The sequence below is a fragment of the Delphinapterus leucas genome, chromosome 16, assembly GCF_059928025.1.
Source record: "Delphinapterus leucas isolate spDelLeu-1000000601 "Yukka" chromosome 16, BTC_Dleu_Yukka2, whole genome shotgun sequence".
Classification (NCBI taxonomy): domain Eukaryota; kingdom Metazoa; phylum Chordata; class Mammalia; order Artiodactyla; family Monodontidae; genus Delphinapterus; species Delphinapterus leucas.
In genome coordinates this window covers 15,134,292-15,151,353 of record NC_143144.1, presented here as the reverse complement: position 1 = coordinate 15,151,353, position 17,062 = coordinate 15,134,292, and the positions used below count along the sequence as shown (strand labels likewise).

General features: G+C 39.1%; 1 protein-coding gene across 4 annotated transcripts in view; it reads left to right on the top strand.

Moving 5' to 3' along the window:
• Nucleotides 1–17,062, top strand: part of FAM13C (family with sequence similarity 13 member C) — a 138,855-nt gene that overhangs the window by 114,074 nt on the left and 7,719 nt on the right. For 2 of the 4 annotated variants that reach the window (XM_022560622.2, XM_089897513.1), the window contains 5 exons: nucleotides 986–1,067; nucleotides 2,475–2,686; nucleotides 12,607–12,702; nucleotides 14,043–14,242; nucleotides 15,786–15,887. In XM_022560622.2, the coding sequence (XP_022416330.1) occupies nucleotides 986–1,067; nucleotides 2,475–2,686; nucleotides 12,607–12,702; nucleotides 14,043–14,242; nucleotides 15,786–15,887 (692 nt within the window). Of the gene's footprint in view, nucleotides 1–985; nucleotides 1,068–2,474; nucleotides 2,687–12,606; nucleotides 12,703–13,564; nucleotides 13,820–14,042; nucleotides 14,243–15,785; nucleotides 15,888–17,062 lie in introns of those variants that run through there. The other 2 variants (XR_016388051.1, XM_022560615.2) reach the window with 2 other exon arrangements.

The following is a 17,062-nucleotide window of genomic DNA, read 5'->3' as shown; positions in this document are numbered from 1 at the left end:
CTTATTGCCACATCCAAGTGCAATTAGCTACTACGTAGGACATACATACCCCTACGTGTATGTTTGTTAGTGAAGACTTATTCACCATTCCTTTGAAGGTCTGGTAGTTAACACGACTACTACTACTGCTATCACCTCTGCCAGTAGTAATAACAATAATAATATTTTTAATTCTAGCTAACACCTCTATAGTGTTTAGCATGTGCCTGGAACTCTTTTCAGTGTTTTACATATATTCACTAATTCATCCCTCACAGCAACCCTATGAGGGAGATGGTATTATAATCCTCATTTGGTAGATGAAACTGAGGCATGGAGAGGCTAAATAATTTGCCCAAGTCCATACTCATATAGTTAATTTCTACTTTAATGCTAACCCAGTAGAATACTGAGTCTGTAAACAGGGAGAGCAGTGAAATATGGGTATCCCCCTTACATACTGACTTCTCAGACTGTTGTCAGGTTTTAGAGATCCTGGTGTCTCCTTTCTTCAGCTTGGAGGATATGACTGATAGGAACTAAAGCTTCTAGTTTATCAGTGTTCCCCAGGCAGGTTTTGGTCATAAGTCATGAGCAGAGGCAAGGGAGGAAGCGCTGGTTTGTATCAGTAGAGCCATTTACATTGATACAAAGAATGACCTGGCAATGGGGTGTTGGGTATGGGTAGCCCACAAGGTGATTGAGGGTTAGACTGTAGGGGGCACTGACATAGTTAGGACTATGTAAAAAATGCTGGGTGACCAGGTGTGTTTAGAAACAGTGTCCATGGCAAGGATGAAAGAGTGGAGGAGGTCAAGAATGTTCACTGTTTTTCAGAGGCAACTCCATCAACTGGAGGTATCACTCCTGAATCTCTCTCCCAGCTTTATATGTTGCTGAACTACCTTCGTGTGCCTTAGCTGTTTAAAATTTTGTTTTTCCTTTTCTTTCTTCTCTCCCTCCCTCCCTTTACCTCCTTCCATCCCCATTTTTCCCTCCCTTGCAGCCTTCACATGGTGACAAGACATCTAATCCTGAAGTCCTGAAATGGATGAATGATTTGGCTAAAGGTCGTAAACAGCTCAAAGGTAAATGCCAGCCAAGGGTCTCCTTTCTCAGGAAGGAAGCAGATAAAATCGTGATAATGTGCTCTAAGGAGTTCTTGATTCTCTTCCACCTGTGCCCTCTTTAAGCTTGTCTCCTGCCTAGATCAGAGGCCCCATCTTGAAATAAAGGGTCCTGGGTCCCCTTCATTGTTTGATCCCATTTAATACATCTCCTTGTGAAGAGACTGAGGAACTCCAGACTCCCAGGTGGAATGATTCACTTCAGTGCCAGGAACATTTCAACATGTGGAGTATTCATTTCCCTGGGTTATTGGTTTCTTGTCTGTTAGAAACAGAAGAGGCCTGAGCAATCATTTATGCCACACACCCCATTGCACAGATGAGGACATTTATGTCGAGAGAGGGGAAGGTGACGTAGCTGGGAGGTGGTGACCTAGGAGTAGAACTTGGTTCTCCTTCTTCCTGATCCAGTGTTCTTCTTTCTCTGTCTCTCTGGAGATGGTGGTGTGAGTATTAATTAACTCTAAAATCTATCTTAAGGGATGATGGTTACTTACCAATAAAAATTTATTTTCTTCCTCTCTCTACACTTTTTATTTCAATACTTAGAGACATGGGAGTTTTTCCAGATTTCTAGGATGGTGATAAAGAACTGAAAGGAATATTAATTCAGTGGTATTGAAGTGTAGTGATGTAGCAGGTTTATAATATATGCGGTGTTTAAACACCACGCCAGAGCCTAACTAAAAAACAAACATCAAACAGAGAAGATGAGCTATGGATGTAATTGAGAAATCAATATAAATGGCCTCATTCAAACGAGCAGTCCCCTAGCATATTCTGAAATCTAATTTCTTGATAAGTCCCAGGTGGCCTTTTTATTTTTAATTACATAGGTTTATATAAAGTCACATTGCAATAATGGTGATTTCTGGATTTTAAATACTGGCATTAGACAAAATTGTGAAATCTGTCAAGTTGGGGCTGGCATTCCCATGTCCCCTTCCCCACCACTCCTATGTATCCTCAGACGTCTGCACTGTGTAGTGCCTTCCAGAAGTACTTGCATTTCTGCAGGGGCTCTTAATGGCTGCACAACTTTCAAAACCCAAGTAAATGAATCTTTGAGTATAGAATCTCAGGCGTCGTGATAGATAACAGGTGAAAACTTTGAGGCCAGGTACCAGTGGTCTTCCTCCAGGAATCCTCCTCGGGAATCTAGAGCACTGAGTTACTCCCACAGATGATGCTCCACCTCCATGAGATCCCAGCCTCAAGAGCCCTCTGTTTTCACATCTGGGGAACCATCATCGGCACTGTTCATTTCCACTCACTTGGCATCAGGGAACGAATTCCTGAAAGGCTCTCTGCTCTTATTAGGGCCAGTGAGTCCTCCCTGCTCCTGGTAACTCATGGCATCTCTCTTAGAACTAAAGCTGAAGCTGTCAGAAGAACAAGGGAGTGCTCCCAAAGGCCCACCTAGAAATCCATCCTGCGAGCAACCCGCAGTCCCCCGAGAGAATGGGAAGCCGGAAGCTGTGGGCCCTGAGCCAGGCTCCTCTGGAGAGGAGACTCCAGATGCTGTGTTGACATGCGTGAAGGAGAAGAGAGAGCAGCTTCCTTCTCAGGAGGTTTCTAAGGTACTTCGCCAACCTTCACAGGGCCCCACCACTCCACATGGTGCCACTGAGATCGTGATTTTGACCAATTTGTAAGAGCACTTTGGTACCACATAAACATCTTTAGGAGACTGGCTCTGAACTTTCAGTCAGATGAGTTCCTAGTGGGTTATTAGCTATGATCTAGGGCATTGCCATCCTGGAGGTTACAGTGTCGCATGCTGGTGGGAGACGCATGGTAAAGACACTAGGGCATTTCATATTCCTTTTTCCCCAACTTCCCCCGATAAGTTAGCAAATGAACCCAAGACTAGGATTACAATCTCATTTTACTGTATGTTTTATTAAGAAATAATAAAGCGGGGATGAGGTATAAATAGTAAGGAAAGTGGTTTAGTATTTTATATGATAAGAATAGAGACGTAGGGTTTCTTGAGGAATGTTAGGTGAGATGTCTAAAGACTTCAGCTTAGACATCTTGGTTTTGAAATCTTTGTGAGATACCCAGATAGAGTTGTCAGTTATGCATTTGGATATGGGCGCTTGGAGCTCAAAGAAAAGATTGTATTTTACAAAAATGATGATGAAAGCAATTAGTATTTAGTACTTACCTGGTTAATCCCTCCTCCTGCATATCTGTGCTTAACATTTTACTTACGCCAAGGAACCTTCCTTGTAGTCCTTCCTGTCTGAACTCTGAGTGATGTGGTCGCCTTTCATTTCTTGAATAATCTGTAGCTACCTTAACATAGCTCTAACTATGCTCTGTGCCATTTTCTGTCTCTCATTATAGTACTTGAAACTTCTTGAGTAGAGTTTAGGCTGTTTATTGTTCATGATCCTTAGTGTCTGTACAAAGTAAGTATTGAATAAATGTTGGCAGAGTGAATGGATATATGAAAGAACAAACTAGCATGTTTGACTTTGAAATGAAGTCTTCTTGAGGAGAAAGCTGGCTTCACCTGTTCTATTGTACATTATCTAGTCTTGATCATAAGGTGGCAACATTTACCAGATCCCAAAAGGCTTACCATATGCCCCTGGACTAGTCCTTTACACGTGATCTACAAGTAGAAATGGGCCCTTGGCTACCTCTGTCTTTATGAAATACCTTTAAACTTAAAAATAACCAATATATGTTGTGACTAGTGGTTTTCATCCACTCGGCCAACCTGTCCCTTCCTCCCACCCCCAAATATTCTAGACTTTGTGATAGTCAGTGGATAAGTGGATAACTAACTTCTCTCTCTCTCTCTCTGTGTGTGTGTGTGTGTGTGTGTATAAACACACACACACACACATAGTCAGGCACATCTGTGGTTTTCCATCCTTCAGTGCTTCTGATGGTCTTTCCTGTATTTTATAGTTACTTTGACTACGTCTATAAAAGCAGCTTGGTCAACACCCAAGTCCTAATTCTGTATTCTACTCAGTTGACTAAGGAGTGAGCGATGAGTTGGGACTGGTATAATAAGCTCAGAGCAGGACTCAGTCCTTGAACAAGACACTTTCTAATCATACACACTTGGCAAGTGAACTAATTCTCTGATATTCAACTTCTTCATCTATCAAATACAGATAATACCTATTTATATAATTATTGTGACAATAAAAGGAGATGCCTGGTGACCAGTGGGCAATCATTCATTTGCAAAAAGACTTGAGTGCCTACTATGTGTTGTGAACTATGATCCATGCTGGATATAAGAAATAAACAAGATAGAGAAGTGATGTGGGTGACCGCCTTCACGGAGCTCATGTTTTTCTGGGAGTTGGGATACAACAAGAAATAACTCGATAGACAAAGTCATTAAAATTTTGTATAAGTACTGTGCAAAGAAACAAATGATATGATAGAAAATAATGAGTATGGATGGTTTCTATTTTATATAGGGTGATTAGGAAGGCCAATAAGATGACATTTAATGCAGAAGAATCAGCAGGCGAAGAGAGCAGCAAAGAGCCTTCTAGACGGAACTGCAAGTATGAAGGCCTTTGAAGGAAGAGCTTGTTTGTAGTTGGAGTTCTCAAGTCTGAGGGCTGGAGCACAGGATGGCATGTGATGAAGTCAGAAAAGATAGATCAGGGCACATAACGCAGGACCTTTTAGGCCACTGAAAGGATTGGGAAGCTGTTGAATGGCTGTAAGTGTGAAAGTGACATGGTGTGATTTACACTTTAAAGATCTTTTTGATTGCTGTAGGGGGAATTAATCATAGGGGAAAAGAGTGGAAAAGGGAAGATGAAATGGGTGGCTTGGACTAGTATGGTAGCCTTGGAGATGGAAAGAAGTAGACACATTCAAAGTATATTTTGGATATAGAATCAAAAGGATGTGCTGAATCGTTGGATGGTAGGGAGTGAAGGAAAGGAAGATGGATCCATTTACTGAGATGGGGAAAAACTAGAGGAGAAGCAGATTGAGGGTGAGAGTGAAAACTCAGGAGGTCTGTTTTGGACATGTTTGTTTTAAGATCTTTCAGGAATAGGGTGACCGACCATCCCAGGTTTCCCTAGACTTTCTAACTTTAGCACTGAAAATTCCATGGCCCACCAAAAGCCTCAGTCCTGGGAAAACTGGGATGGTCAATCACCCTCCTGAGGTATTCAAGTCAAATAAAAACATGTAAATGAAAATCTGAAGGTCAGAGAAAAACTCTGAGTTCTTTAGAAGTCATCTTTATTTAAACGGAAATTTATTTCTGTTATTTTAAAAGAAATAGCCATTAAACTGTTTAGTGTCAGAAGCCCCTTCAAATTAAACCGATCTTTGCAGTAGGCTAAAGTGAGGCCCTTTAAATAGAGAGCATCTGCAGTAGAACGTGTACGTCTCAATAGCTAAAGCTGCAGTATTGTTCCTGGGAGAGCTTAACACAGCAGACCATGAAGTGGCTAGGCAGCTATTAGGTGGTTCCTAAGGGGGAGTCCAGAAGCCACAGAAGAAGCAAAGGGAGGATTGAAAATTTCCACAATAGTATTATTCCTGGCTCCTCAGTGAGCTTATTCACATTTGAGATTATCTCATTAGGTCCCAATTCTTTAAACTCAAATTAATGGATGATTTTCATCTGGAGTCTTTGCTCTACTGCTTAAAATGCATTAAATATTAAGCTTCCAAGATGAAGTCATTTCTTTTCTAGAGAGACCTTCGTTATGACTCCTCTTGAAATTTTTGCATTTGGTGTTTAGTCAGAGCTCATACTAAAGCTGATAAACCCTACAGCATTGCCTTGTCAGTTCAGATACTGCTACCGAGTAATCTTCTTCCTCCATCATCTATGGATGATTTTTGGAGATAATCACTTTTCGGTCACAGGGCATCTGTTGAGCACTGGAAATGAATGAATCAACCCTAGGTCTGATTGTGGTGCTTATTTATGTCCTTTTCTTTTGAAAATCCTGAATTGGTACTGGCATATATCCCCTTTTTATTGTCCTTTCCAGGAACTGTAGGTGGAGTCAGGTGCACAGCACAGATTACCAACTGGATGAGTAACGGCAGTTATTTCTTCTGGCCCTTCATTAACTGCAGCATCTTTGAGGAGAAAAGCAGATTTTTTTTAACATCTTTATTGGAATATAATTGCTTTACAATGATGTGTTAGTTTCTGCTTTGTAACAAAGTGAATCAGCTATATGTATACATATATCCCCATATCCCATCCCTCTTGCGTCTCCCTCCCACCCTCTCTATCCCACCCTCTAGGTGGTCACAAAGCACTGAGCTTATCTCCCTGTGCTATGCAGCTGCTTCCCACTAGCTATCTATTTTACAATTTGGTAGTATATGTAAGTCAATGCCACTCTCACTTCATCCCAGCTTACCCTTCTCCCTCCCCGTGTCCTCAAGTCCATTCTCTACGTCTGTGTCTTTATTCCTGTCCTGCCCTTAGATTCTTCAGAACGATTTGTTTGTTTGTTTTTAGATTCCATATACATGTGTTAGCATATGGTATTTATTTTTCTCTTTCTTACTTACTTCACTCTGTATGACAGTCTGTAGGTCCATCCACCTCACTACAAATAACTCAGTTTCATTTCTCTTCATGGCTGAGTAATATTCCATTGTATATACGTGCCACATCTTCTTTATTCATTCATCTGTCGATGGACACTTAGGTTGCCTCCATGTCCTGGCTATTGTAAATAGAGCTGCAGTGAACATTGTGGTACATGACTCTTTTTGAATTATGGTTTTCTCAGGGGATATGTCCAGTAGTGGGATTGCTGGGTTGTATGGTAGTCCTATTTTTAAGTTTTTTAAGGAAACTCCATACTGCTTTTCATTTCTAATTCTATTGATTTGAATCTTCTCCCTTTTTTTCTTGATGAGCCTGGCTAATGGTTTATCAATTTCGTTTATCTTCTCGAAGAACCAGCTTTTAGTTTTATTGATATTTGCTATCGTTTCCTTCATTTCTTTTTCATTTATTTCTGATCGATCTGATCTTTATGATTTCTTTCCTTCTGCTAACTTTGGGGTTTTTTTTGTTCTTCTTTCTCTAATTGCTTTAGGTGTAAGTTTAGGCTGTTTGAGATGTTTCTTGTTTCTTGAGGTGGGATTGTATTGCTATAAATTTCCCTCTTAGTACTGCTTTTGCTGCATCCCATAGGTTTTGGGTCATTGTGTAGAAAAGCAGATTTTTAAAAAACATAATAATTCATTTTATTTTTTTAAATCAAGTAAAAATTTGATAACTGATTAGTTGTGCATTGGAGAGAGGGAAGACTTACAGGTAAAATGCACCAAAAGGAGATCCTGTCAAGTTCTTCTACTTACCTTTTAACAAAAATTTAATTTTCTGAATAGGTAATACTTTCTCACATAGTTCAAAAAATATAAAAGGTTACACATTAAAAAGACTCCTTCGCACCCCATCTGCCAGCTCCAGTTCTGAGGTCTCCCACTCTAAGCAGGTGTAACTATTGCTATGAATGTTTTAGGTGTCCTTTTGGAGTTTCTATATAAAGCATATACAAGAAAGTGTCAATACACATTCTTAATTTGCCCCTTTTGAAAAAATGTAGCAGGCTCATAATTATGTATCCTTTTTTCACTTTGCATATTCTAGATAGCTTTTTATATCAAGACATAGAGTGCTTCTCAATTTTTTTATCTTTAAAATGTATGCTTTGATAGCACCATGGTATTCCTTTATTAGTAATTTACAACATTGATAGTAACCTCAAATCAACTAGTTTGATAGCTTAAATAACATTTAGTATGCCTGACTCTGTGCCAGGGACATTTACATAAGATAATTAAAAATCCTCATTCTGCATATTAAGAATTTGCACATTAAGAATCTAAGGTTCAGAGATTCCATAATTTTCCAAATTAAAAATAGTGTGTAATTCTTGAAGCCAGTTATCTGAACTCATGACCTCTGTTTTCAAGGCCAATATTAATTGGCAGTATGCTTAGAAATCTGAATTGACCAAGCCATTCTCTTCAGCAGTTGCTTTGTATGATTATGTTCATTATTGACTTCCCATGTTGTTGGACTGACTGGTTAGTTCAGGCTGTCAGACTTGTTCCACATATACTTTCTCCCTCAGTGAGGGGCTGGGGAGACTTAGACACAGGGAAAGTTTGGCAAGACTTGAGTCCCTAAAGCTAAAGAGTAATAGATTCTCATCACTCACTGTCCAGAGAGGAGAATGTCAGTTTTACCTCCCTCTCAAGGAGAGAGCTTGTTTATGGTGATGGTTCGACTGATTTTTATGTTTCCATGGTTTACTGTGAAAGAATACATGGGACCAGTGCCATGGGGAGAACGGATAACAAGCATGGTGGTAAAAGCACTTAAGCTGTGGCAGTTTTTTCCCCAGACAACTTTCTGACCAGGGCCTAGAAAGAAATAACACTTGGGCTGACCACTCAGCAGCAGTTCTGCTTGGAAAGCCAGCTTGTTTGGGGGGTACTATTCCAGATCTTGATAATTCGAGTAACCTACGGGATAGGGGGCCAGGAGTTTTTCATGACGGAATTGTCAAGCTGTCAACAAAGTATATCAAATTTTGTTCTATGCACAGTCCCTTCCTGCTCAACCTCCTTTAAGTTACATTTCTTCTGATGCCATATAAAATGGAGGAGCAGGAAGTAGGGATAACCTCCTTATATTTATCTTTAAAATCTGACAACCCATTCATGCGCTGGATAGCTCTCTGTGGCTCTTTCAGGTTATTCAACACAGTCCTTGTTTTCTCCATTTAAATAAAAATCATAAGTTAGATACTACTAACATACCATAGTCAGCCACCAATATGCAGAATTAGGGAGGAAAGATGCATTTCAGAAACAGAGCCACTGAATTAAGAGGAGAGAATGGTCTGATTCTTAGTAGAAAGTGGCTGAGGAATAGCAAAGTCTAATGTATTTCTGCCCCTTAGATTTGAGGTTCCTATCCTGCAGAGCCTACGTCTTGACTCATTTTCCACCATGAAGATTGACATTGCAGGCCTCATAATAGCTGGTGTCCATAGGCCCCTGAGTAGAAGACAGCTCCTGGCACATAATCTCACCACTAACACTTCTTCTTCAGGCAGCATGCCTTCCTGTGCACATATATTTGAGGAGAAGCACTTATGGCATTGAAGTCCTGTACTTACGGCCATTGAACCCTCACATCTGTCTTTGGGGATTACTTTAATAATGATCCTAAAAGTAAAATCATAGAATCATGAGAGTGAAAGATGAGTGCCATACATTGTACCTGTACCCCGACTTTTATCTAGCATCTGTGGAAGGAACTTTTCTATAATGGCATTCATCATTCTAACTTGCTTTTTGGTCACTCTTTTCTTTTTCTCCTTTAAGACTAAATTTAGCTTTTCTAGAATCCAGACAATATAGTAAAAATAAATAAAACCAAAAAAATCAAACTGTAATAGAGATGCCAATAATAGTTGAATGCATCATTTTCTGAAGAGCTTTCTATGGAATATAAGTCCCAATAAGATACTGAATAAAAAACATTATTTCAGTATTTTCTGAACTTAGAGATTTCTTTTTCTTTGTCACCTATTAAAATCTCATGGAATACATGAAAGAATTTTTTATTTTCTGTGTAAAAAAGTGTCATGACTAAGAAAATGTATAAGGAATGATTGAGCTAGAAAATGAAAGGCTCTTGGGGTTACTTAACCAATACTTAAAATGCTCTACAGAGAGAGGTGGTCTTTCTACTGAAAGAAAAGATCTCTAAAAATTATACTACTTTTGCATATAAAGCTGGGTTGTTAGATGGGTAGTAGGAAAGGGGATACATTGGGTACTGTGAGAATTTGAAGAAATATGTGATATAATTTATTTGGGAAGACAAGACTGAAACACAGAAAACAGTTAAGGCCCAGACAGTGAGACGCAGAGAAGTTCAGAGAAAAGGAAGATCAATATGGGCCAGACACTTAGGTTGCTTCCATCTCCTGGCTATTGTAAATAGAGCTGCAATGAACATTTTGGTACTTGATTCTTTTTGAATTATGGTTTTCTCAGGGTATATGCCCAGTAGTGGGATTGCTGGGTCATATGGTAGTTCTATTTGTAGTTCTTTAAGGAACCTCCATACTGTTTTCCATAGTGGCTGTATCAATTTACATTCCCACCAGCAGTGCAAGTGTTCCCTTTTCTCCACACCCTCTCCAGCATTTATTGTTTCTAGATTTTTTGATGATGGCCATTCTGACTGGTGTGAGATGATATCTCATTGTAGTTTTGATTTGCATTTCTCTAATGATTAATGATGTTGAGCATTCTTTCATGTGTTTGTTGGCCATCTGGATATGTTCTTTGGAGAAATGTCTATTTAGATCTTCTGCCCATTTTTGGATTGACTTGTTTTTTTGTTATTGAGCTGCCTGAGCTGCTTGTAAATTTTGGAGATTAATCCTTTGTCAGTTGCTTCATTTGCAAATATTTTCTCCCATTCTGAGGGTTGTCTTTTTGTCTTGTTTATGGTTTCCTTTGCTGTGCAAAAGCTTTGAAGTTTCATTAGGTCCCATTTGTTTATTTTTGTTTTTATTTCCATTTCTCTAGGAGGTGGGTCAAAAAGGATCTTGCTGTGATTTATGTCATAGAGTGTTCTGCCTATGTTTTCCTCTAAGAGTTTGATAGTTTCTGGCCTTACATTTAGGTCTTTAATCCATTTTGAGTTTATTTTTGTGTATGGTGTTAGGGAGTGTTCTAATCTCATACTTTTACATGTAGCTGTCCAGTTTTCCCAGCACCACTTATTGAAGAGGCTGTCTTTTCTCCACTGTATATTCCTGCCTCCTTTATCAAAGATAAGGTGACCATATGTGTGTGGGTTTATCTCTGGGCTTTCTATCCTGTTAAATTGATCTATATTTGTTTTTGTGCCAGTACCATACTGTCTTGATTACTGTAGCTTTGTAAACAAAATTGAGTTATTTGTAGTGAGGTGGATGGACCTAGAGTCTGTCATACAGAGTGAAGTAAGTCAGAAAGAGAAAAACAAATACCATATGCTAACACATATATATGGAATCTAAGGAAAAAAAAAATAGGTCATGAAGAACCTAGGGGGTAAGACGGGAATAAAGACACAGACCTACACAGAGAACGGACTTGAGGATACGGGGAGGGGAAAGGGTAAGCTGTGACAAAGTGAGAGAGTGGCATGGACATATATACACTATCAAACGTAAAATAGATAGCTAGTGGGAAGCAGCCGCATAGCACAGGGAGATCAGCTCGGTGCTTTGTGACCACCTAGAGGGGTGGGATAGGGAGGGTGGGAGGGAGGGAGACACAAGAGGGAAGAGATATGGGAACATATGTATATGTATAACTGATTCACTTTGTTATAAAGCAGAAACTAACACACCATTGTAAAGCAATTATACTCCAATAAAGATGTTAAAAAAAAAAAAAGGGGCCAGAATGGTTCTCAACTGGGATGGGGGTAAGGTAGCATGAGAATAACTAGAAAGCTTAAAAAATACACCTGCTTGAGTCATTTTCTTTTCCTTCAGGATTCTCAGAGGGGATCTGGAAGGCAGAGTCAGATAGGACACTTGGGCAATTATGCTATGTGCTACTTCTACCATTTCCTTCCCACTACCTGCTGAGTGAGAACCATTGGACTAGAATGAAAAGGAGGTTGTTTGTGGTAAATATGTAGGAAACTTAATGCAGGACACACATCAGGGAGGAAAATGAAGGCAAGCAGAGGAGTTTGGTCATTTTGGCTGGAGAGGTAGATAGGTTGGGATAGGTAGGTAGGTAGATGATTAATAGATAAGTAGGAAACTGTTTAAAATTTTATGTACTTTGTGACATGTTAAAAATGGTGCTTAGGGATGAGTCAAAGAGCAGCAGGGTAATAGAATACATCAGTAAACAAGAGGTTATGAAGTTTTTTGGTTGGAAGGAACTTTTTAACTCCAACTTCCTTGTTGTATAGGTAGGAAACAGAGAATTCAGAGAGGTTAACTGTTTTATCCAAAATATTTAGTTTATGTCAGATTTAGCCAGTAAGCTAGCATATAATCCAAGTATGTAGTGATGAAGACCTGGACAAGGCTGGTGTCTGTAAATATAAAAGATCTTGAAAGTCAGATAAAATACATGTTTCAGAAGAAAAATCAATGGCTCTTGGATCACCCATTGGTTTTTTAAGAATGAAGAAGTAATTAAAAAACAGGGTCCTTACCATTTAAACATTGAGGAGTCCTTCAGTAAGCTTTAAAAACGTATTTCTAAACTTGGACCTATCCTTTAAGAAACTTTCCTAGAAGAAAATTGGCATGTGCTTCATACAGTGTCTTATAAATGACTTACCTTTTTAAAATTACTGTTGCATTTTAGTATTGTAATCCCTTAGAGGCTTCAAAACTTTTTTTTTTGGACTGCTAAAAACATTGATGTGTTTTCATTCTTGTTTGAGAAAGGAACAATAATTATTCATGTTTTCCAGGTAACTAAGCAAGACAAGAACCTCATAAAGCCTCTTTATGACAGATACAGAATTATCAAGCAAATATTGTCCACGCCTTCCCTTATTCCAACAATTGTAAGTCGGGATGTTTGCATTAACTAGAAATCTGTCCTTGTGCTTTGTATTGATGTTTAGTTAGGGAGGCAGCACCATGAGAGTTATAAAGGAGCCTTCTTTGCAGTATATGCTGCTAACAAGGCCAGTTGTTATTTCACAAAGTAGAAACGTGGTCTCCCTGAACTCCAATACTATACTTAACAGTGGCTGATAATTAAAACTATTGTGAAACAGGAATAGATAGCAATTCTGTTTTTGAAGCCAGTTATTACACTTGCTTTCATTGCTTGGGTGAGGAGAACAACTGATGGATTTTAGTTTGGCATTACCTAATTTACAACAACACAGCTAGACAGAACAGAGCTGTTCTAGTCTGTGTGTTGTTAATTTTTCTCCTTTAATAAGAATATTGATAGTATGTTCCTTGATATAATGCAGCATTTGTTTTTGGTACCATTTGACCATCTCTGTGCAAGATATAAGTAGATTTATTTCAATAGAAAATATGAATACTGAAACTGAGTTAGACTACTTTTAATAAAGAATGATTTATGGGAATACAGAACTTGAAAAACACCACACATCCTACAGTCACTTGCTCAAGATATCGATATTAAAAGAACAGTCACTTGCTCAAGATATCAATATTAAAAGAAATATTAACAAATTCAAATTTAAGTATACTTTAGTACATTTATATTTCCACAACTCTAAAAACAAAGACAATAGTGATTCATACTCTTTGAAATTTTCCAATTAAGGAAGCATAATTTAAAATAGGGTATGATTTTCAGATTTCCTTGCAAGAAAATCTTTTGGTTGTGATAAGCATTACCTGAACAGGTTAAGCAGTAACTCAATTTTGTTTTGGCCTTTATAGAGCTCTTCCCTGAATTTGTCAATTATCTGAGTATTCTCTGTATCTGAAAGTGGCCCACACCAGGACCTGATTTGGGGTATTTCTGGATGACAAAAGAAGTCTATGGTCCATCTCATCCTAACCCATATAACTGTTAAGAAGCTGGGGCCCAGAAGGCCTGGGTGAAAGGGAAGAATTACTAGGCAATGCAGCCCAGATCGGAACGTATCCTAGATGTCTGTGCCTGCTTTGGCCCAGCAGAGAGATCTGAGCTTGGTGAGCATTTTAGCCCAGGATGGGTGCTTCTTTGCTCATTAACTTCTGCAAGTTTTTTGATGCAACTGAGCAAGAGTTCCTCTTGGTTGCTTTCTTCTTGGTTCTCAGTAGGCACAGGGATCATCTACTGTTTTCATTGTGTTTATTTATGGTTCCCCTTCCTGGTTTTGCCTCAAGAGGCACTTAGCATTTTGTAACTTTATTTAATTCTTCCTATGATAAGCAGGAGGAAGAAGACTCTGATGAAGACTGTCCACAGGGAGGCCAACAACTGTCTTTGCCAAACCCAGCATCCCACCTTCCTATTGGCGACCACCTCACCTACTCTAATGAGACTGAGCCTGTTAGGCTCCTGCTACCAGATGAAAAGAAAGAAATCAAACAACCAGCTCTCTCCATGTCCAATTTACATGAGGCCACCATGTGAGTGTGACTCCTCAGTGTGGAGTCTCCTTTAACTCCTTCTGGTCTGGGGGACATTATATGTCCATACACACAAAATGCAGAAGAGCTATTACACGCTCTAAAAACTGCTATCCAGCAGAAAGCATAATCTGGTTATCCTTTTAACAGGAAAATTGAGACGACAAAGCCATGAGGAACCAAGGCTCCCAATAAGATCCCAAGGATGTCATAAATGCTAATGGTCCATTTGCTACACTTGCACATCTTTTCAGCAGGGTCTGGCACCAATCTAATGCTTGGCAGTGTGTAAAGCAGAGCTGGCATTTGAAAATGCTGGACCAAAAGTAATTGGGATCCTGTGCTGGGTCGGCAGTTGTCAGGGCCTTTATCTTAGTCTATTCTATTTAGATAAAATGGTTTCTCCAGACTGGGACTTAAGTAAATGAGCTGACCTTTTTCTCCTAATGGCCACTCAGTCAGGAGCCATTTGGATTTTCATTAGTATTATTATTGTTGTTATTATCATTATTCAGTAGCTGGCACTCCTCTTGATCATTTGGCCTTCTTTGGTTTGTATATTACAGGCCAGATCATGAGATTTTCTTTAACATGTATAATAGTGTGGTGAGTATATGCCCCAAGATAGGGATGGAGTCCCCATAAATGTGAGGCAAGACCAAGCACTAGGTTGCAAGCTGAGATTTTAGTGTGCATATATCAGCTGGTACCCCAATTTCAGCCCAGAGAAGAGTGACCTGTTTGGAAGCAGAACATCAATCCTTCCTTCTTCCCTCCTCTTCCTCCTCTTTCCCTCCCTCCCTGGCTCCCTGGGACTCTCCTTTTCTTCTTCCCTCCTTTTCTTCTCTTTCTTTCTTGGTTGGTTGGCTGGCTGGCTGGCTGTTCTAAAGCAGCTGTTCTTAACTTCTTGGGGGGTGTTGGACTTTTTTGAAAGCAATGGAATTTTTTACTTTTTAGAAAATGCCCATATATCATTTCAGGGAGTTCACAAACTTTCTGGAACCAGACACAAGTTCCCCAGATAAAAATTCCTGCTCTGAAGTATATGACTTTTCTCTCTTGTCTTAGAATGAAGTGAGTAGAATCTGTGACATAATTATAGCTTTCTCTGGGTCTTTGTTTCATTCCTAAGGGTTTTGCCATTCCCCCTATACTCTAGGTTAAGGGTAGAATTTTCTTTCAGATCTCTCCCTTTTGTGCCTCTTACGTTTAGTCTATCACCAAATACTGATGAGTATTCCTCCAAAATGTCTGTCTCTCCCTCATGTATTCATGTGGCCTTTACCCTCACCACTTATTATAATGGACTCAGTCCGCTTGCCTCCTGTCTGCCCTTTCCATTTTCCTAGGACATTATTTTCATCAAGTAATGTTCTCAGTGATGTGCTCCCCTATGGTCACGCTCTACATGTGTCATATTTATTCAAAAGACACACTTTTAGGCAGAACACTTCTGTATCATAATATGCTTTTGCTAAATCGGTAACTCTGCTCATGATGAGCTCTCAGTTATGCCAGAGCATATATCTTTTACCTGATACAGGCCTGTACTTCTTGACCATCTCCGAGAAACTAGGGCTGACAAGAAGAGACTTCGGAAAGCCTTAAGAGAATTTGAGGAACAGTTTTTTAAACAAACAGGAAGGTAAGTGTGGGCAGAGATATTTTTTAAGCTAATATTTCCTAGAGAACTGCTGTTAAGAGTGAGCTGTAATTTTTTCAGGAACAGTGACTTTATATAAGACATAAATAATTTCCAAAGTGACTTAGACCCAGGATTTGTCTAATGCAACATTTGGGTAGTATCATTATTGGGTATGTTTTATGCGAGGCTGTAACTATCAAGTATGAGACAGCAAAGCTTTAAAACATAAAAGATGAACTCCCCAAATCCCTAACTTTGCATAATAAATCTCATTACAATTGAATGTACCTAAACCTTAAAAAAAAACTATAATATTTAATGTTTCAGCCCATATAACTTCTTTGTTCTTGGTTACTTAGTTCTACAGGTTACTCCCTACTTTATTAAATAATTCTTCATTTGCTTTAAATATATTCTTTAAGCCTCAGGATCTGCCCTTAATTATTTTATTTCAGGATTTGGTCAAGAGTTCATTCCTATTCTTTCTGTCCCTTAACTAAATGTTTAGCTATATCCTCTCTTTTTCTGTGTCAACCCAGTCTCACTATGCACTCCATTAGTTTCTCCTAAATTTTGGTGTATTGTGAACAAAATTATATATTTGCATATATATAAAATCATGAGAAAAGGATTATTAATCTAGTTCTGGGAGAGACAGAGACAAGCCAATTAGCTATCCTGAGCCTGTTTCCACAGTTGTAAGAAGAAATAATTAGAGTTCCTGGGATAACTTTGGGAAGCTATAGTTGTTGTGTGGGACGTCAGTCTTTAAAAAAATTTTAAAGGGTGTAACTTTGCCAAAGTCACGGAGTTATTAGGGTGACAGAGGTAGGAGTCTGTGATACACTGGCTCCTCAGTATTCTTCTCCATCTAGGTATCTGCCTTTCTTGAATCGCTTTGATTTCAGCAGCCTGAGGGCTGCCCTGATGGAGAAGAGACTGTTTTCTAAAAGCATCCTGAAAGTTTGGTCTACTCACCTCTTAGTAACTTTCTATTTCAGTCCTCCAGGGCTGTTCACTAGGACTGGACCTCTCAAACATTTTGCATTTAGCAAGTACAGATGTAACCCACCTAGTTTTCTAGTGGAATCTTCAAGTTGACTGTTATAAGTCCAAGTTACTTACCTTTCTGCTGATGTTATCTAGTGAGAAATGTTACACGGTTGTTAAATTTA